The following is a 19186-nucleotide window of genomic DNA, read 5'->3' as shown; positions in this document are numbered from 1 at the left end:
ATTTTAATGCCTACATTAGTAATATACAGAGTATTTATTGAAAATGTTTCTTTTTCCTATTTAATAACATTAGTTCAACACTTAAAGAAATAAATTAAAAAATAAAATATAAAAAAACATTTCGTTTTTTTCATAAAAAATCAATGCACCAATTCGAAGGTTATGATTAACCACGAACAAATTATATGCCTCTATAAAGGTAGGAACCCTTTTCATTGGCTGTCTGAAACCTCGGTTTTGAGGTTTAAGAAATGTCCAAGTGATTCTCAATTTCTCAATTTTGTCTCATGATTGCTGCTACGGGAAATCATCACTGTTAATTTTACGATGGCGCAGTATTTTCATTTGTTTCGTTTGTACCCATCTCTGGTATGAAATTTAAATTTTCATCGATACCCACAAAATATGTGGGAATTTCTCCGCGACCCTTAACATAGGTCATGCCGCGGAAATTACACTTAATATTAAATGTGCGTAAAATATCAGCTGTCTCTTCGGTGACCTGGATGCGGCCTTGCATACCCGTGGAATCCATGCGTGATGCCATATTCACGGCATTACCCCAAATATCATAGTGAGGCTTCGAAGAACCAACAACACCAGCCATAATGGCACCATTGCTAATACCTGCAAGAGAATATTTCAAGATGAACTTAAACCTATTAGGATTTAAATGTATTATGGCTCCTACCGATTCTCAGCATTCCATTGTCACCACTACCATCTTCACATTGTAAATTTTCCACATTAAAGGAATGCATGGTCCGCATAAGCTGCAGGGCAAATTGAGCCATCACATGCACCACGTTCGATTGATTGGGTGAACTGATTTTCCGATTCTTTTGAGTACTCGCGTTCGCCGTATTATTGTGGCCTTCGTATTGATTCGATGCTGTCGATGTCGAGGGACCCATATCTAGCTGATTTCGCGAATGTCTGGCCGGCGATCTTCCATTACTATCATAATGACTACGCCGTCCATTCATCAACAATGATGAATTACGAAAATTTCCTTGCGTGTTGACGTTTTCCGATCGAGCCAAATCTAAGCCACATGCTGCCATATAAGTCCAACCGGCAACTTTGATTTTTTCCACCTTGAACATACCCTCCGATTCGAATAGTTTGAGCTGGAAAAATATGCAATATATATTTTTGCCTATAGAAATATAATTCGCGAGATTTGTTTTACTTACCACCTCATCAAAATCGCAAATGATCTCGTTCAACACCCTCAAGCCCACATTATCAATGTCGTAATTTTTAATTGTTGCAAACATTACGGCCACATTGTCGTACTCCTCATAATAGAGTTCGTTCTTCATTTGTTTCGATATATAAATATCGGCTGAAAGAAAAGTGTGACAGTCGATTAATGAAGGAACTGAAAACGTGGTAAAGTTCGATCAGGTCGAAGATTTTATAAGGTCCACGATAAGGAGGTATTTCAAAACTATATCAAAACCTGGACATCTATTGTGTGTATCTGCCAGGAACTTGTTTATCCTCTAGGAAAACGAAGTAACGAAAGTTGAGCGGAACCTTTATGTAGGTGCTATGTCCGGTACCGAAATTTCGTATCTCAACAAATACAAGTTCATCGAAGTCTCGACAACATGATCACCGAAATAGTGGAGTTTATTTCGCTGCGATCCAAGAAACCGAGAACTATAGCTTACAGCGTTGCGAAGCTTACGGAAGAATAGTACCAGAAGCATCCAGTACAAACATGTTCTTCTTACCCTAGATTCTTATGGCCCATTAATGTATACATGGCGCCGATGAATAGCACTTTTAGAATACAAATATCGGCCGTTACTAGGGGATTTCAATGTCCATCATGACTCATGATTTATGAGTCATGGCTTTCCTTCATAGGCCATGATCAGAGCGTTAAAGCGCTAAATGAGGATGGTCCACACGTACTAGGGGAGATTGCAACAGCTAGCCAGACAACACCATTATTACACGAGGTCTGGTAATAGACGTAACCCGGCAACCGGTCATTTCCTTCGAATTCATAATATTACGCCGTACTTTCCTCGGCCGTGGGAATGCCGATTAAGAGGATTTCAAAGAGATTGTGAACCCCTACTTCGGAATCCAAACATAGTAGAGAGTAATTTCTGAAAAATTTTCAATACTGCTGCCGCTTGCTACTCTCCTGACTAAGGCGGAAGGAACCGGTATCTTCAATTTGGTCGTAAGCCTGAGGAGGCGGTCAGTTTGCCTCCTCAGGCATCGTTCAAAGTAAAGAGGTTAAAAAAAGAAGATTGCTCCGGTACATAGGCATTGGTCGTCATCGTTTGTGAATATTGATAGTGATGTGAACTTGTAGAGTTCGGGACTGAGGGTCCCAAGAAAGCCACATCAACATCAATCGAAAAATCGGTTTCCATGATTTTTTCTTTTTTTAAGATGAAGATGAAGGATTTTGGGGGGTTTAAAAATGTGCTCCAGAGAAAGTTTTTGAAGTGAGAACATAGGGTCGTCGGATCCCATGTCAGAGTATAAACTTCTAAATAGCTGATCTTGTCAATAGAAATATGAAAATATTTGCTCTCTCTACCTTGGCCACATTCTCCCATATATGTCTTTGAAAAACCTGTATATAAAACAATGACATTACAGTCACCTGTCATCCCAAGCTCCTGCATCTCTACTGCATATTTAGGGTTGGGATTTTCATGATCTAGGTAAAGAGAGAGATTCAAAGGTACGATCAGGAACCTCTAGATCAACAGGCAAATCAAGCAATTATCAATAGAGTTCATACAGATATTGTCGCCTAGGGAGTACAACCATACCATAGTTGGGCAGACTTGCACACCAGCGTTGATGCATTCTCTTAACATTTTTTGATGTTAAAACAAAAATTAACATTAATGAAAAAATATCCACAATTTTTTTAATGAATTTATTTTTTTTTACTTCCTGGGATGTTATTCATGATTTAAAAATATAAAAATAATTAATTTCCGCAGAATAATTAATGTTTTTATTTTCCTTTTTGCAAAATAGTCAGGCTTAATCCCAGTTTGTTGTTTTTATAAAAAACAACTATTTATTAGTGGGGAATGTATGGCATTGTCCGCCGAGGGGTAAGGCAGGGAAGACTATAGTTTCGGATCTCGCCACTGATCCTCATCAGTTCCCTTAGTTTTTTTGTTGGGATATTCTCCCCAGAAGCTATTAATAGCTTCTTTACAAAAAACCTTTCAAACCCAAATGTCTCTTGTGACAATTCGAAGTTATTCGTTACCAGCGATACGACCCCAATGAGAAGTTCGTCTCGTTGGCGCCTGACTTCGTGGTCAACAAGGCATTTACAGACAACTACAATACATTTCCCACTGCTATGTGTCGTCACTTTGTGACGAATGCACATAACGTTATTGTTGGTATTGCTAGTTAAAGTAATAAACCAAACAGTATGACCGTGCCTCGTCTACAACTTCAGTAGTGTTTGACATTTGGGTTTGAAAGGTTTTTTGTAAAGAAGCTATTAATAGCTTCTGGGGAGAATATCCCAACAAAAAACTAAGGGAGCTGATGAGGATCAGTGGCGAGATCCGAAACTATAGTCTTCCCTGCCTTACCCCTCGGCGGACAATGCCATACATTCCCCACTAATAAATAGTTGTTTTTTATAAAAACAACAAACTGGGATTAAGCCTGACTATTTTGCAAAAACAAAATTCAAATGGTATCCCAAATAACCCGCCAAACACTACTGAAGTTTTTATTTTCCTTTAACAATATTTTAAGAGAAATTTTGCCCACCATTGAACCATACCCTACCGGAGGTCATCCGGAACCATACCGGAGGTCATCCATATGAGCAGCTGATGAGAAGCAGCTACAAAGACAAACACGAGTAGTCAAGATTTTCTTATTTCCTTTTGGATACGTATTGATGCCTCGATACCTTACGCATGCGTAGGCATGTGGACTACGACCACAAATTCCCTACACAAAAAAAATTGTAATAAATATATTCATAGATTCATTTGTAGTTATTTTTTTACATATTGATTTTTTTAATACAAGTAAAAATTCTTATAATCGTGAGTAAGCCACTATTTTTTCAAAAAAAAAATGTAAATATTTCTGTAGCTAACAACCGCTGACTTTCCACTCACTCGATTGCGACTTTTTTTGCATTCCATTGTTCCTTTATTTCAGACACTCTGCATTGGTGTTAACAAATTCGCATATGTATTTTCCAAATTATTTCGATATAAATGCTAAATACAATATATCAAACAATTATTGATACGAACAACAAGCCCAACCATATGTTTAACATTTTATATCGTTGTAAAGAATCATAAACGACAGCAAGACATACGGAGAAGAAGAAAATATGAAATAAAAATAGAAAAATTAAAACAACAAAGATTTTTTGGGCCATGGAAACTCGATACCACCACCAAAACACACACACACCCAAAGTTGTAATTTCACTCTCACTCTCTCCCTCTGACAAGAAAGCAGTATTTAAGTTTTATGAATTGCTTTCATAAAATGCAGAATTTCCGACATGGACTACACTTTCTGCACACTATTCATATAATATACGAATTATTTTTTTTTCTCTGTATGGACGCAGCCCATAAAGGACTGAAGTTTGATAAAGAGAATTATATTTTTGACCAAGTTTCCTCTAATATTTCCTCTCCACCTCATGGCGAACGATGCAAAAATTACGGGACTACAGCTATTACTGTACTTACCCACATGTGATGGTAATATATTTCGTATCAATAACGAAATGGAGGCATTTGTAACTTTGGCATCATTTTGTTTTCTTTGTAACTGCCGCTTCCAACTGAAAAATAGAAAATATAAAATTAAAGACAACATTTTTAGATGGCGAACAAATACTCACTTATAATCCACTTTCGATATAAATTCCGTTTGGCGATCCATCAAATGAAATATACACAACGTTATAATTATAACCATAACATGGGAAAATTCTGCACGCAGACCGACATTTGTTGCCGGACTCGATTCATAGATCGGTGCATAGCTGACAAAGATGATAATAATGTATATGCCCGAAATGAGTACACCCACTGTGAATTTCAAAATAAATGGAATGCGCGAAAATAGGAAGACCATACAAATTGTTAACTCTAAACTTTCGGTGATGGCCTGTAAGGGGAAATAGAAAATAGTTAAAAATTCAAGAACATTTGAGTTGAAATATTATATCTGATACAGCATAGTTATTAAAAGGTTGATTTGATTCAATAGTTTATCCCATTATGGATGTACTGGACCTTGTTCGAAAATATTTTCTTAAGAAATCACTTGTCGGACTGTGAATTCTTTGCATACAAAAAATATCAAAACTGTGGCACACAAATTTTAATTTTTATAAAAAACCGTTCTTTCAGAAAGATCTGTGGTACAATTTTCAGTTTGGCTTTTGAATGACCTAACTTACCCAAGGATTGAAGCCCACATCACATGAACGATCATCCGTAACAAAATCGGTTATATTTTTACCATCACCGTCGGCAAGTACTGGCCAGTTATTACAATCTAACTAAAGTAGGGAGAATGAAAAATATATTAAAGTCATTAGTATTATAATATTCAAAACCAAACCTATAAATAAAATCTTACCAATTGTATAAACGTCGCCGAACAATGTATAACAATTATAAGCAAATAAATTGTTACACGTGCCGTTATACTACTCTGTACCCTCTTCGAGGCGTCAAATAAAAATAAAATAAATTTATTTTCAGGTTCCGATTGCAGTGTCTCGGCCCAAAACATTATCCATAATTTTTTGAACCATGTTAGAAATATCACGATTATTATAAGAACAATATATAGAGCATTTGTGGTCCAAAAATTTGAAGATTGCCTGCAAATAGATTAGATAAATTAATAGAAAGAGGAAGCAACTATAATGGAAGCCGAGAACACTCACACTTTATTTATCGATTGTATGGCCATAATACCGAAGAAGATAATAACACCCATTATTACACTGTATTTCAGCATATCATCCGGTTCTTGTAGAAACTGCATTTCCCAGCGCCAATCCTTGAAAAATAGACCCACTGAGGTAATGTTACGTCGAAAATTCTGCTCCTCTTGTTCATCTTGTGTTAGACGTTTTGAACGATCGAAACAGAACTTTGAAACTCTGGAAAAAAATTAGATTGATTACAACATTCATCAATAGCACAAAGTAGTATTAGTTAAGAACAGTGTAGTCTTAAAAATGTTTCGACCTTTCAGAACGGACAGAATTCGATTCAACAACAGGAAAACATTGGAAGGAACCAACATTGGAAAATACATTCTAATCTATTAAACGTGTAAAACCAGCAAGGAAAGTATAAAGTCGAACTAGGCCGACTATGTGATACCCTTCACCACTTTGACAATCGAACAAACTTTAGGTCCTTAGCGCACAATTTACATAAAATCGGAAGAAAATATATATGGGAGCTATATTTGAACCGATATTCATGCCAAATTTCGTGCAAATCGAAAGATATATATTATGATGCACCATTTACATTAAATCGGACTAAAATATATATGGGAGTTATAGCTAAATCGGAACTGATTTTCCGGAAACATAACACAAATAATTTAAAATTTAATTTAGTACGCTATGCCAAATTTCGTGCAAATCAAATGATTATAGGGACTTTGACGCAACCTTTACATTTAATCGGAAAATATATATGGAAGCAGGGCCGTACGCAGGGGGGCGGCCCAAAATAAATTTTTTCACAGTAAATTTTTGTTTGCAATAGCGAATTTTTTCATTTTGTAATACCAGGCCCGCACCGAATGATGGGGTTACCGCTCTATGGGGCCTTCCCCCCAAACATGAACCAATATTGATAATTTTTGGTAGGCACAATGAGAATCCAAAATATCAAATTGGAGAAAATTCTGTTGAACAACGTGTCCAAAGTCCCCAATCTAGGTACATCATTGATGGCGATGGCTAAGATCTTCGATCTTCCCTTGTTGTTATAAGAAGGCACCCGTGATTTCGAAATGTCTGCTTCACTCACACTATATTGATGTCAGTCATATACATACATATATGGTCTGTTCCCGTACTGCAAGAATCTACTAGATTTTTCTATTTTCTTCGATAACATAAAATAAAATTCGTTATCGTAGTAAAAAGTAGTAGATTCTTGCAGTACGGGAACAGACCAACGGTTGATTATCCAATGTTTCAAAATTGGCCTTTTCTATATCATCGAATATCATAACGTCATTTTAATCGCCAGTTCTATCTGTTTAATTGGTCATCATTTTGTGACCATTTTTTTACGCATATCGATTTTATTTTGACTTTGACATCATGCCATTTATAAATCGTAACCCACAATATTTTAACATTTTACCAGTGTAAAGCTCAAAGTCCCCAGATTTAAAATATATAACGTTTTATCTGCTCTACCTGAAATGGACCTTTTGCAAAAAAAAAACAAGTGAAAAAGCGTTAAGTTCGGCCGGGCCGTACTTTGGATCCCCCCACCCTAGTTGTACTGACAGATACATACAATGAAAATATAGGGAACATACCAAAAAGTGGGCATATACCGATAATTCTACAAACCGATTTATGTAAACCATTATGTACACCAAATACAAACTTCAGCAATTTTTAATGGGGGTTTTTCCTAAAATCTGTAAGATCCAAAAAGTGGACTGATACTGATAACGCATGGTAGAGTATAAAATCCTCAAACTACTGTAATTTAGATTACAAAGTTATATGAGGCTATGCCTAAAGGGGGATCAATATTGATTATATAGTGTAGGAAATAGTGAATATTTGGGGATATCATTGTATGAGGGCTATGCATAATTAATGACCGGTATATCTCAATTCTTTCCTTCAGGAGGTATCACTATATTGAGGATATGCTTAAATGTCTGCCGATATATTTCATTATCATCATGTTTGAGTTTTTTTTATCACAATATCTTTAGAAGGCGGAATGCTTACAACAGATGGCTAAATATTCTTTGTAGGGTAAAAAATTGGGCTGTGATAAAAAATGGACCTATGTTTATAATTTTTAGTGGGGAGATTTGCTACCCAATAAGAACTCAAAATGCCAAATTTCAGCGAATTCGGTTGAAAAAACGCTCAAGAACTTCAAAATACCGAAAATTGGGGGTACCCATATATGGGAGCTATGCCTAAACGTGGACCGATATAGCCCATCTTCGAACTTGACCTGCCGGCAGACAATAGACTCTATGCAAAATTTTGGGGCTTTATCTCAATTTGTTTAGACGCTAGAGTGATTACAACAGACAGACGGACATGCTTAGATCGTCATAGAATTTTACGCTGATCAGGAATATATATACTTTATAGGGTCGGAAATGATTATTTCAATGCGTTACAAACGGAAAAACAAAACTAATATACCCTCCATACTATGGTGGAGGGTATAAAATTGGATTCCTAGCCCATAGAGTGGCCCAACGATTTTGCTGACGAATAATATTTTCAAATTTTATGAAATGTGGTGGTATTTCTTTGGCGCGGAGAACTATGATGGAACGTAACATGCTCGTTTTCGCCTTATCACTTTTAGGGTGGTCAATGAAAATACTCTGACTCGTTACTAAATGTAATATAATTTATGTAATCTTTGCTGTTTTGTTTTGAGAGTGCCGACATTTTCGGCATTTTTAGGGTTCTAGACTCATTTATCAAACAAAAAGACTGTAATTGAGCATTCTAAGAAATCTCTTCGTAGAAAATTTTCAATATAGGTCTATGTTTTGACATAACGCTCGAATTAAGGTCCCATTCTATTTCCCGTATATTAAAATTTCAAACCAACTAAATGTCTCCAATGGGTGTTTCGTTTTTTAGAGGGTAAATAAGCGAACAATTTACAATGGCATAACCACCATATATGAGTCCCAAATTTTAGGAGCTGTTCGCTTATCATTTGATATTATATATGTATATTCGATATCCAAAATGTGCAAATACCTTCGAAATCGTTAAACTTACTGAATTCTTCCAATGGGCATTTTATCCAATTCCCGGCTCATTTCCAACTTCGCCTGGGTACGAATTTGATTAAATTGCTGGATATTATTTTGCATAAAATCCGTGGTGGTATCTGAACGTATACGCTCTATTTGACGCTTTACGCCGGCCCAGGGTCGTCTATGTTCATTGTATGAGGCATACTGCAGAACAATTTAGAATAAATTATTTCAATAAATACCAAAAACACCATAATAAAATCTACTCACTTTTGGTGGCTTTATGAGGAATGTTCGAATATCGTGTTTCTTTAAAACTGGATCTGTACGTCCCTGTGCTGTACCCTCTTCGTACATATATTCACCGTCAAGCTCTCGCAAAGTCTGTTCACTGACATGTACTCGGCCAGCCATACCGGTTTGTTCCAAGCGATTGGCAATATCTACATCTTTAGACCAAATATCATATTGCAATTTACAGGCACCCAAAACACCGGATAATATACGACCCGTATGCACACCAATACGCATATCGATATTTAATTTACGTCTAGTTCTAAATAGAGAAATATATCACTTTTAAATAATCCAGCGTTCCATTGTTGGTTTTCTGTTGTCGTTGTTGTTTTTTATTTGCATTTTATGGTTACCTTACTTCACGTATATCCTTAATCATACGCAATCCCAAGTCCACACAACACTTGGCATGATATTCATTCGGTATGGATACACCTGCAACACAATAATAACAATCACCCAAAAATTTAATACGCAAAACATTATATTCCTGTAAGAGGGAATTTAGATTAAGATGGATCATCGTCGTTATTGCAAAATAATTTGTAATGTCTGACAATACCTCAGATGCTGTATCGAATCTCACGAATAGATCATGCAATGTCTCCACCAGGGTCTTGACATCTAACGTCGTTGTAAGGTGGGTGTAATTAACAACATCGGCATAAAGTATGCTAACATTTTCATGCGGTTCTATAAATAATTTTCTGAAATGAAATTTAGAGAGTAGAAAAAAATAGTTAGATATTTGTGCCCCGGTGATTTTCCTTGAAATATATATTTTCAAAACATCCACGTTTATTTGCATGCTCAGCAGTGATCTGGCTCACCTTGTTCCGTTATGGCGTATAAGTTCTGATACTACTTATACGCCTATAAGAACAATTTATTTAATTAATATAAAACACGCCTATATTGTGGACTTGAAAACATATTTGCAGCACATCCGTGCTTACTTGGTGCCATAAAAAATGTCTTTACGAATACATGCCCAGTTGTGGACAATGATGAAATATAAAAAAAAATCATGTTGCCATTAAAATATTTTAAAACATCGCCACATAATTGTGGACCTTGAACATTCGTTTTTTAATCCAAGCTTTTAGGTCGACTTTCTTTTCTTTAGTTGTTTTGAAGGTGCCCTTGCTTACATTGTTCCATTACATTAGTGACTCCCCAGCCCCTTGAACAATTATTGTATATTTTGACGTATAAGTATTGATAGTACTCATACGCCTCAAGGAACATTATTTGTTTCCCTTAAAAACCATTATTTATGACCTATAAACACCGTTTGTGGACCTTGAAAGCATATTTTCAGCAAATCCACACTTTTTTTGGATGCCATAAAAATAGCATTAAATGCACACTCCAGCAACGTACACAGGATTTCATTTCGGGGGGGGGGGGGGGGGCCGGTAGTACAAAATGGAAAAAAATCGCTGTTGCAAACATAAATTTACTGTGAACATTTTTCATTTCGGGGAGGGCCCGGGCCCCCCGGGCCGCCCCCCTGCGTACGTCCCTGGCACACTCAGTTGTGGACCATGAAGAACATTTTTGTTTGTCGTAAAAATATTACAAAAATTCCAAGATAATTGTATTCTTGGAATAAATATTTTTTTTAATCCACGCATTTTTTAAGACTTTGAAGGTATCCAATTATTTGTAGCATGTAGACGACCTGGCTCTCGTATAAGTTCTGACAATACTCATACGCCTCAAGGAAAATTATATGTTGTGACCAAAACCCAATCTTTAAAATACGTTTTTCTGTGTACTTTGAAAACATATTTACAGAACATCCACACTTGTTTAGGTGCCCAAAAAATTAACTTTACAAATGCATACCCATTTGATGAAATATGTTTAAACAAAATCAGGTTGTCAAGAAACATTTTCTTTAAAAATACTTTTTTTTGAAGATCTATACTTTTATATGGAAAAAAATCAAAAACTTTTAGTTGGTAAAGAAGTTGTCTTTACTCAATTTGTTGAGTTAAATAAGTAATTCTCCAACACACTAAGAAATTATTTGCGTATGATGGCGTATGAGTTGTTAAAATACTAATACGCCTGCAAAATCTGTTTAGCAGCAAAGGAATAAACTTTAGTTCATTATAAAAATGTTAAACATTTTAAGCAGTGCTTTCTACTTTTTCATGTATTTTCTTTTGGAAATTTCTGCGAACTACAACTATCTACTTACTCTGCTTCAGGTTGACGCCAGCGTCTTATTGGCTCCGGCTCTTCTCTATAAAAATCAAATAGAAGGTTAAAAAAATCATTTTTTCAAGTCCCAAAACTTTAATGTTGGCTTACATTAACACCTGAGTATGAGGCGATGATCGTCTCTTTGCCCGTTTATATTCCAATCTTGCTTTAACATCATCTTCAATTCTACTAACAATATGCGCCGGAATAATACTCAGCAAAAGGCTTCGCTGTAATAGAAAATCCAAATTTGATAACAGCCTTCAAAAAAAATATATATTCTATACATTCTCCCTTTTAATCTTACCTCCTCTTCGCGGGCATGACGCAGCAATAAATTTTCCTCAACATACTGACGACGATCCAGAAATGTGGTACGTATCGCTATTTCCTTCATCATGCGAAAGTAAATGCCCAACATGTTGATCGATACCAAGAATATACCCTCCGTTATCAGTTTGTTCACGTCCAGCCGATATGTGCCATCCGGATGTTTGCGATATGTCACAAAGGCATAATCAATCAGATAGGAAACGGTCACCGCCATGCCCAGCATAAAGGCGTGAACATTATCGGGCAATGGCATAAATATATAGACCGCATACAAGATATAACTGCCATAGGCCGGGCGCAATATATCCAAATTGATGACAGCATGATAGATAGATATGCCAATATCGGTGAGGGCCAATATACAAACGGCCAGCCAGGAGGTGACATACATTATCCATGTGAATCGTTTGATGAGTTCTGTGCGAAAGTTAAGCGCCAGAATACCCCACACCAACAGAGCACAGGTGAGATAGGCAAAGATATCGGTTGACACATTGTTGAGATTCTGAAAAACAATGGAATGGAATGGAATGGAATGGAATGTGTTGTGAGTGAGTTATAACCCGGGGTGAGATTACTGAAACGAAACACAATATTTACCCCAATCGTAGACAGGAGAATGATGGAATGCACACCGACCACCAGCAGTTCTATGATGACAAATAGCGACAGGTAACTGACACGCAATCGTTGCATATACGATTGATAGAATTGTTCCAATTCTAGGTTGCGACATTGATTCTGAAAGCACAAACCAAAAAACGGAAGTTAAGAGGGAGAGGATTTAAGCATTTACAATATTGAAAACATTTATAAGATAGGAATATTTACAAACAAAATCAGAAAGTATTTTTAGAGAAATTAAGAAAGTATTTATACCCTACACAACTATGTTGTCAGGATATTATAGATTTGTGCAACCCCAAGAGTTTGTAACGCCGCGAAACATTGGTCCTGGGCCCACCTTTAAGTATACCGGTCATATCTCGACTAGCTGAGTCGATCAAGACATGTGTGTCCGTCCGTCTGTTCATTATAATTTGTAAACACGATACAGGCCACAGTTATGGACCAATCTTCACGAAATTTTGCATGTCGGATGGTTTCTGGCCAATAAAGATTAATATATAGGGCATGAAATGGACCAAAAACTTAATTTTTGTCTGATTTTCTGGTCGCTCCAAAGGCCGCAATTATAGTCTGAACATCGCGAAATTTTTACACGGAGAAGGGATAGTACCAAATAATAAGCATGCCTGTTTTGACAAAGATCCATCAATATTTTTAACGATTCAAATGGACCCCGACTTTTGTGTGAAAAATTATAAAACTTGTATTCTATGTTGTTTATATTTACTCCTGAAGGACATAGGCCCGAGAAGTTGATAGTATATCCAAGAGGAGTGGTTAACCTTTATATTGATACCATTTATATTGTCGCATGTACTCGGATGTGGGAGTTACACTTAAATATTTACAGGTGCTTAAGTATTCGCATATTATTTAGTAAACCATTACCAAACTAGAGGGCGGAAATAAAGCGCTAATCGATTTGAAATTTTCCATGAGGATCCAAGCTCAGAATATGGAACCGCACAAAGTAAGATTTTCGTGGATGTTGTGTAAGGTATCATATGGTCGGCCCCGTCCGACTATACTGCTCCGCTCACTGTTTTTTAAGTATAAATGAGTAGTGAAGTCGGACGCAACCGACTATATAATACCATACGTCAAAAATATATGAAAGCTAAACGGATTTGAATCATCTCATTCTTGTCTTATTCGTATCAATCGGACAGACTTGGTACATAAACGGACGAAATTGTATGGAAACTATGTCTAAGATGGGGTGTATAATAATGACATGGAATCCACGCCCCAATATTGCCTACAAAGAACGTCCAGAAGATTCAAGTCCAAAAAAATCGTGTTTGATCAAATGCCGGGGTGCATCCTGAATTTTTATACCCTCAGCCTTAGTCTTCTAGTACCTCCCCCACAAAGGGTGAACATTTGGAACTCTGTAAATCTTATATGAAATGAACGGAATATCCAAATTTGCTAATCGTAATATTTTTACCTAGTCTAGACCGAATCCGGCGTTGGGACCCATCTCCTTCCGGTAGATACATCCCCACAATGACTCAAAATTTTTAAAATTTCTTAGCCCAATAAAAATGTTATGGAATGGTATGACCGATTTGATGCCAAATATGCACGCCGTAAAATTTCGTTCAAACTTAATTCAAGTTGGAAGTCGACTGCCGACAATATTGGTCCGATTGAGACAAAATTTTTCACAGAGTAGGGGAGACTGGGGCACCTTCGGCATCGGGGCACCTTCGGCAATCGCGTTTTCGATATGAAGCTCTCACCGTACATCACTAGTTTCGATACATAGGTATCGAATATCGAAATAAATAACTGACACAAAGTTTGAAATTTCTAGCTAATAAACTTATTTAGATACATGGGTTTTTATATTTTTATAGATGTTTCTGTAATATTTCAATTCCACTTCGTAAGTATTTCGCGTATAAAACTTTTTAAATTTTTAAGACAATATTATTAAATAGTGGTTAACTACGATGTGTATTATTATAGAAATGTTTAAAAATATAATGTTTTTAAAAACTGATCGAAAAAAATGAAAAAAACTATAAAAAGTACATTCGGCGTACATTCGGCATTTTAAAGTGGGGCACATTCGGCCATATACAGATTGTGCAATATTATTTCCTTAAAATGTTTTTGAGTTTGTCTTTAAAACTAATCCTTTAATATGGTCCGAAATTGCATATATAATATCAAACGTACTTGTATTGACGAAAATGCGATAGAAAACCCTTATTTCTGATGTTGTGTGCGAGCTTGAGATGTAAACGTACGCCGTTAGAAAATAAAGCCCTATAATTCAAACATTGTGTGGCGTATTAAAACCAAATAGAGCCTTTAGAGGATCAGAATTTCAACCAGACTGATAGCGATGACAATTACCCGGCTATGACTATGTTGCCGAATGTGCCCCATCAAATGCCGAAGCTACCCCGGGTTGGGGCACATTCGGCGAATTTGACTTTTTTTACAAAACTGTAAAATTTTTTAACTAATACTATTTTTTTATATCTTTTTGGTACTATTTTTTATAATTAAGTGTCTGAGGACAATAATCAGCCATAAAGTTGTTATATATGTTGAATAAGTACTGAGATATAGAGCTCTAAAAAAAAAGTGCCGAAGGTGCCCCAGTCTCCCCTACTGAATTAGGTCTACATTGACGTTTGTAATCGGTTTATATTTAGATATAGCTCCCATATAGAGTTTCGTCAGATTTTATGGAGCACCATAGAATCTAATTTAGGCCGATTGCCACAACATTTTGCACGGCATACGGAATTATGTCCAAATTTCTGTATACGAAGATTCGCTGGAATCGGTTTAGATTTAGATAGCTTATAGCTTCCATATATAGTTTCCTCTGATTTTATGTAAATGGTGCACCATACTTTCAATGTTTGTACAATAGAGATACAATTTTGCTATCGTATTAAAGTTACAGGCAAACGGAAATCGGTTCAGATTTAAAAGAATCTCTTATATAGTTTCGGCCGAGTTTATATAAATGAAACACCATACTGCCACTATTTGTACTGAATTAGGTCTGGATAGATGTATTCGAAGTTTCGTTGGGATTGGTTCAGATATATATACAGATCATATATATAGTCTCCTCTGATTTTATGTAAATGGTGCACCATACTTTCAATGTTTGTCCGATTGAGACAATATTTTGCACAACGTACTGAAATTACTGCAGATTGTCGTCCGCGAAATTTTGTTGAAATCGGTTCAGCTATAACTAACCATATATATTTTCGTTTGATTTTATGTAAATGGAACACCATACTGTTAATTTTTTCCGATTAAGGGAACCCCACCCATTCTCGATTTTAATTTTTCAAGATTTTCAATGGGCTGGTAAATCAATACCAATGCTTGTTAAGGTTTGTAACTTTGCACATATATATTTGAAGATGTAAATGAGAAATGAGAACTCCTCACTGGAACATCGGAATCCGAAAATTACAACCGTGTTAGAAAGAGTACATCTCTGGCTCTCGTATGAAATAGGATTATTGACTTCGCTCTAAAATTAACAAAATGACGGACCTTTGAAAAAATATTTTTGGAAAATTGCCGATTTTTGACCAAAAACCGAGTTAAAAACCAGTAAGGAAAATAGTAAAGTCGGACTGGGCCGACTATATGATACCCTTCACCACTTTGGGTATATTGTACATATGTATCCTAACAATTGAATGTCTATGTTTCATCTTTCTCCAACCTATCCTAACTTTAACTTCATTCGAGCAGATGTAGAGCCGCTTGCGTAACATGGGGAAAATTTATGGAAAACGATTAATAGCAAAATAGATACACGCTATTCGGTACGCCGCGTTGTTAAAAATAGAATCCATATGTGGGAGCTATATCGAAATTTGAACCGATTTTCACGAAAATTAACACACATCTCTCTAGACTTAATTCAGTACGCTATGAAAAATTTTGTGCAAATCGAAGGATATATATAGGGACCTTGGTGCACCATTTACATAAAATCGGACGAAAATATATATGGGAGATATGTCGAAATCTACCCCGATTTTCCGAAACTCACCACTCATTATTCTAGACTCAATTCAATACGATATGCCAAATATCGTGCAAATCGAAGGATATAAAGGGACTTTGGTGCACTACTTACCTAAAATTGGACGAAAATATATATGGGAGCTATATCTAAATCTCAACCGATTTTCACGAAATTTAACACACATCGTTCTAGACTTAATTCAGTACGTGCCAAATTTCGTGCAAGTCGAAGGATATATAGGGACATTGGTGCATCATTTACATAAAATCCGACGAACATATATATGGGAGCAATATCGAAATATCGACCGATTTTCCCGAAACTCACCACTCATCATTCTTGACTAAATTTAGTACGCTAAGCCAAATTTTGTGCAAATCGAAGCATATAAAGGGACTTTGGTGCACTATTTACCTAAAATCGGACGAAAATATATATGGGAGCTATATCCAAATCTGAGCCGATTTTCAGGAATCTTGACACTCATCATTCTAGACCTAATTCATTACGATGTGCCAAATTTCGTACAAATCGAAAGATATATAGGGACTTTGGTACAACATTTACATTAAATCGGACGAAACTATATATGGGAGCTATATCCAAATCTGAAACGATTTTCACGAAACTTTGCACACATCATTCTAGACCTAATTCATTACGCTGTACCAAATTTCGTGCAAATCGAAAGATATATAGGGACCATTTACATTAAATCGGGCGAAAATATATATGGGAGCTATATCGAAATCTGAACCGATTTTTCCCAATTTCAATAGGGTTCGTCCTTGAGCCAAATAAGTGATCTATGCCAAATTTCATCCAATTCGGTTTAAAAATGCGACCTGTACTTTGTTTACAATTTAACATCGACAGACAGACGAACGGACGGACGGACGGACATGCATAAATCGACTCAGAAAGTGATTCTATGCATATTTTCAAAAGGAACCATGTGACTATCTCGTTTCCTTTTGCCTGTTACAAACATATGCACAAAGACATAATACCCTGTACCACAGAGTGGTGAAGGGTATAAATAAGGAAGATCTTCACCGATTGGCTTTATCCTAGTTCATACGAAAGCTATACACTTACAGAGAAACGTGTAAAAATTTGGAATCGATTGGGTTATTAGTTTTTGAGTTATCGTGCCCGCCATTCGCAAAAGAGAAAAACGCGTTTAAAGTTTGAGAAGCCCTTTAGCCGTCACTTGATGCTGACACAATAAATCGGCTATATTTTCAAGAGTTCTTGAGATGTTTACTTGCAATTTTGTAGGGACATTCTTGAATTAGTGTAGATTCGAATTAAATCAAAAAAAATTTGACCTCTAGAATGGCGGGGGTCCCCTTAAGTCAAAATTTTGCACAGCTTACTAAATTTGGTACAGAGTAATGTATGCGAGGTGGTGTTGGAATCTGTTGAGATTTAGATATAGCGCCTGTATATTGATTCGTCCGATTTTATGTAAATGGAGCATTGGCATTAAATTTTTCATAAATTTCAGATTGATATGTATATGTGTTGTTTTAATTTATTTCAAATATCTATGTACGCAATTAATTTTGTCCGATTCCATTTCAATGGCCCTTCAAAGATGATATATCTATTCTATTGTACATATGAGCATTCCTTGTATGTATTCAAAGTGGTGAAGGGTATCATATAATTGGTCCCGTCTGACTTTATAATATTTTCCATAGTGCTTTTTATGTTGTGTTCTACATATAGCATCGTTGACACCTTATTATTGATCAATTAATTAAGATTATTATTTGAATTCTTGCACTTACCCTTAAGAAGCCCCATTCCCATTTTTTCTCATTAATCAAGGTATCGTGACGGGTCTCACTGCTAATGCGACTGATACACTCGGTTGAGTCTTCAAGAAATGAGTTCATATTTTGTTCTTGACAGCTTTTCGTTTACGAAACACACCTTCAAGGAACACTAAACATCAAATCGCGCTCTTCGTTATGTTTATAAACATCAAATCATCAACATTTTTGTTTGCGAGCTGTAAAATATGAGCGATTAAACGAAATGTTATAAAAATTTTTTAATATTAATTTTTTTGCAGATTTTTCACAATCTAATTTATTTATTTCGTTTGTTTTGTCACTTATTTTTGTTGCCCGGTGAGTGTTATAGTACATTTACAGTGCCCTGGATTTGGTAAATCCACGGGATTAAAATTGTCAAATTATTCTAATTTTAATTTTAAATATGTGGGATTCTTTATATACTGACAAGGCATTTTAAATGGTCTAATGGAAGGTTGTTTAGGCTCAAAGAAAATTAAAGCCACTCAGGTTGGAACATACACTTTGCCCTTTGTAAGGGGGCTATTTAAAAACATAGGTTTACATCAAACATTTTCTGCAAAAATGTTTTAACCATCCAAAAACACGATATGCCAAATTACAGTCACTTAGGTAAGCAGCCAAAATAAATAAATTTAAAATAAATTAATTTAGCATTTGCATACCGAACTTAATCCGACACCTTATATATGGTATTCGTTAGTAATTATATTTTAGCTCATAAATCGTATTTATTGTCCCCGCCATATAAGCGTGACGTATACCATACAATGGAAGTTTGTTCTTCCCCATGTATATTTTTTTTCTTTTATTTTCTATATTTATTGATAAATAATGTTGGCGAATA

At 35.8% G+C, this 19186-nt stretch overlaps 1 protein-coding gene across 1 annotated transcript; it reads right to left on the bottom strand.

Moving 5' to 3' along the window:
• Nucleotides 1-322: 322 nt before the first annotated feature.
• Nucleotides 323-18420, bottom strand: LOC133322406 (adenylyl cyclase X E). Its single transcript, XM_061531401.1, is given in 17 exon segments — nt 323-627; nt 692-1130; nt 1197-1348; nt 4737-4831; nt 4892-5160; nt 5456-5557; nt 5638-5884; nt 5951-6169; nt 9038-9219; nt 9286-9571; nt 9666-9802; nt 9875-10019; nt 11522-11559; nt 11619-11756; nt 11834-12364; nt 12460-12600; nt 18310-18420. Coding segments are annotated over 17 exon segments (3534 nt in total). The 5' UTR covers nt 18418-18420.
• Between the last annotated feature and the right edge of the window lie 766 nt (nt 18421-19186).

The sequence above is a fragment of the Musca vetustissima genome, unplaced genomic scaffold (genome assembly GCF_032173495.1).
Source record: "Musca vetustissima isolate MV318-11 ecotype Yass unplaced genomic scaffold, APGP_CSIRO_Mvet_v1 utg13489, whole genome shotgun sequence".
NCBI classification, from domain to species: Eukaryota; Metazoa; Arthropoda; class Insecta; order Diptera; family Muscidae; genus Musca; species Musca vetustissima.
The sequence above is the reverse complement of the archived record's forward strand: the minus strand, read 5'-3'. Positions and strand labels throughout refer to the sequence as shown.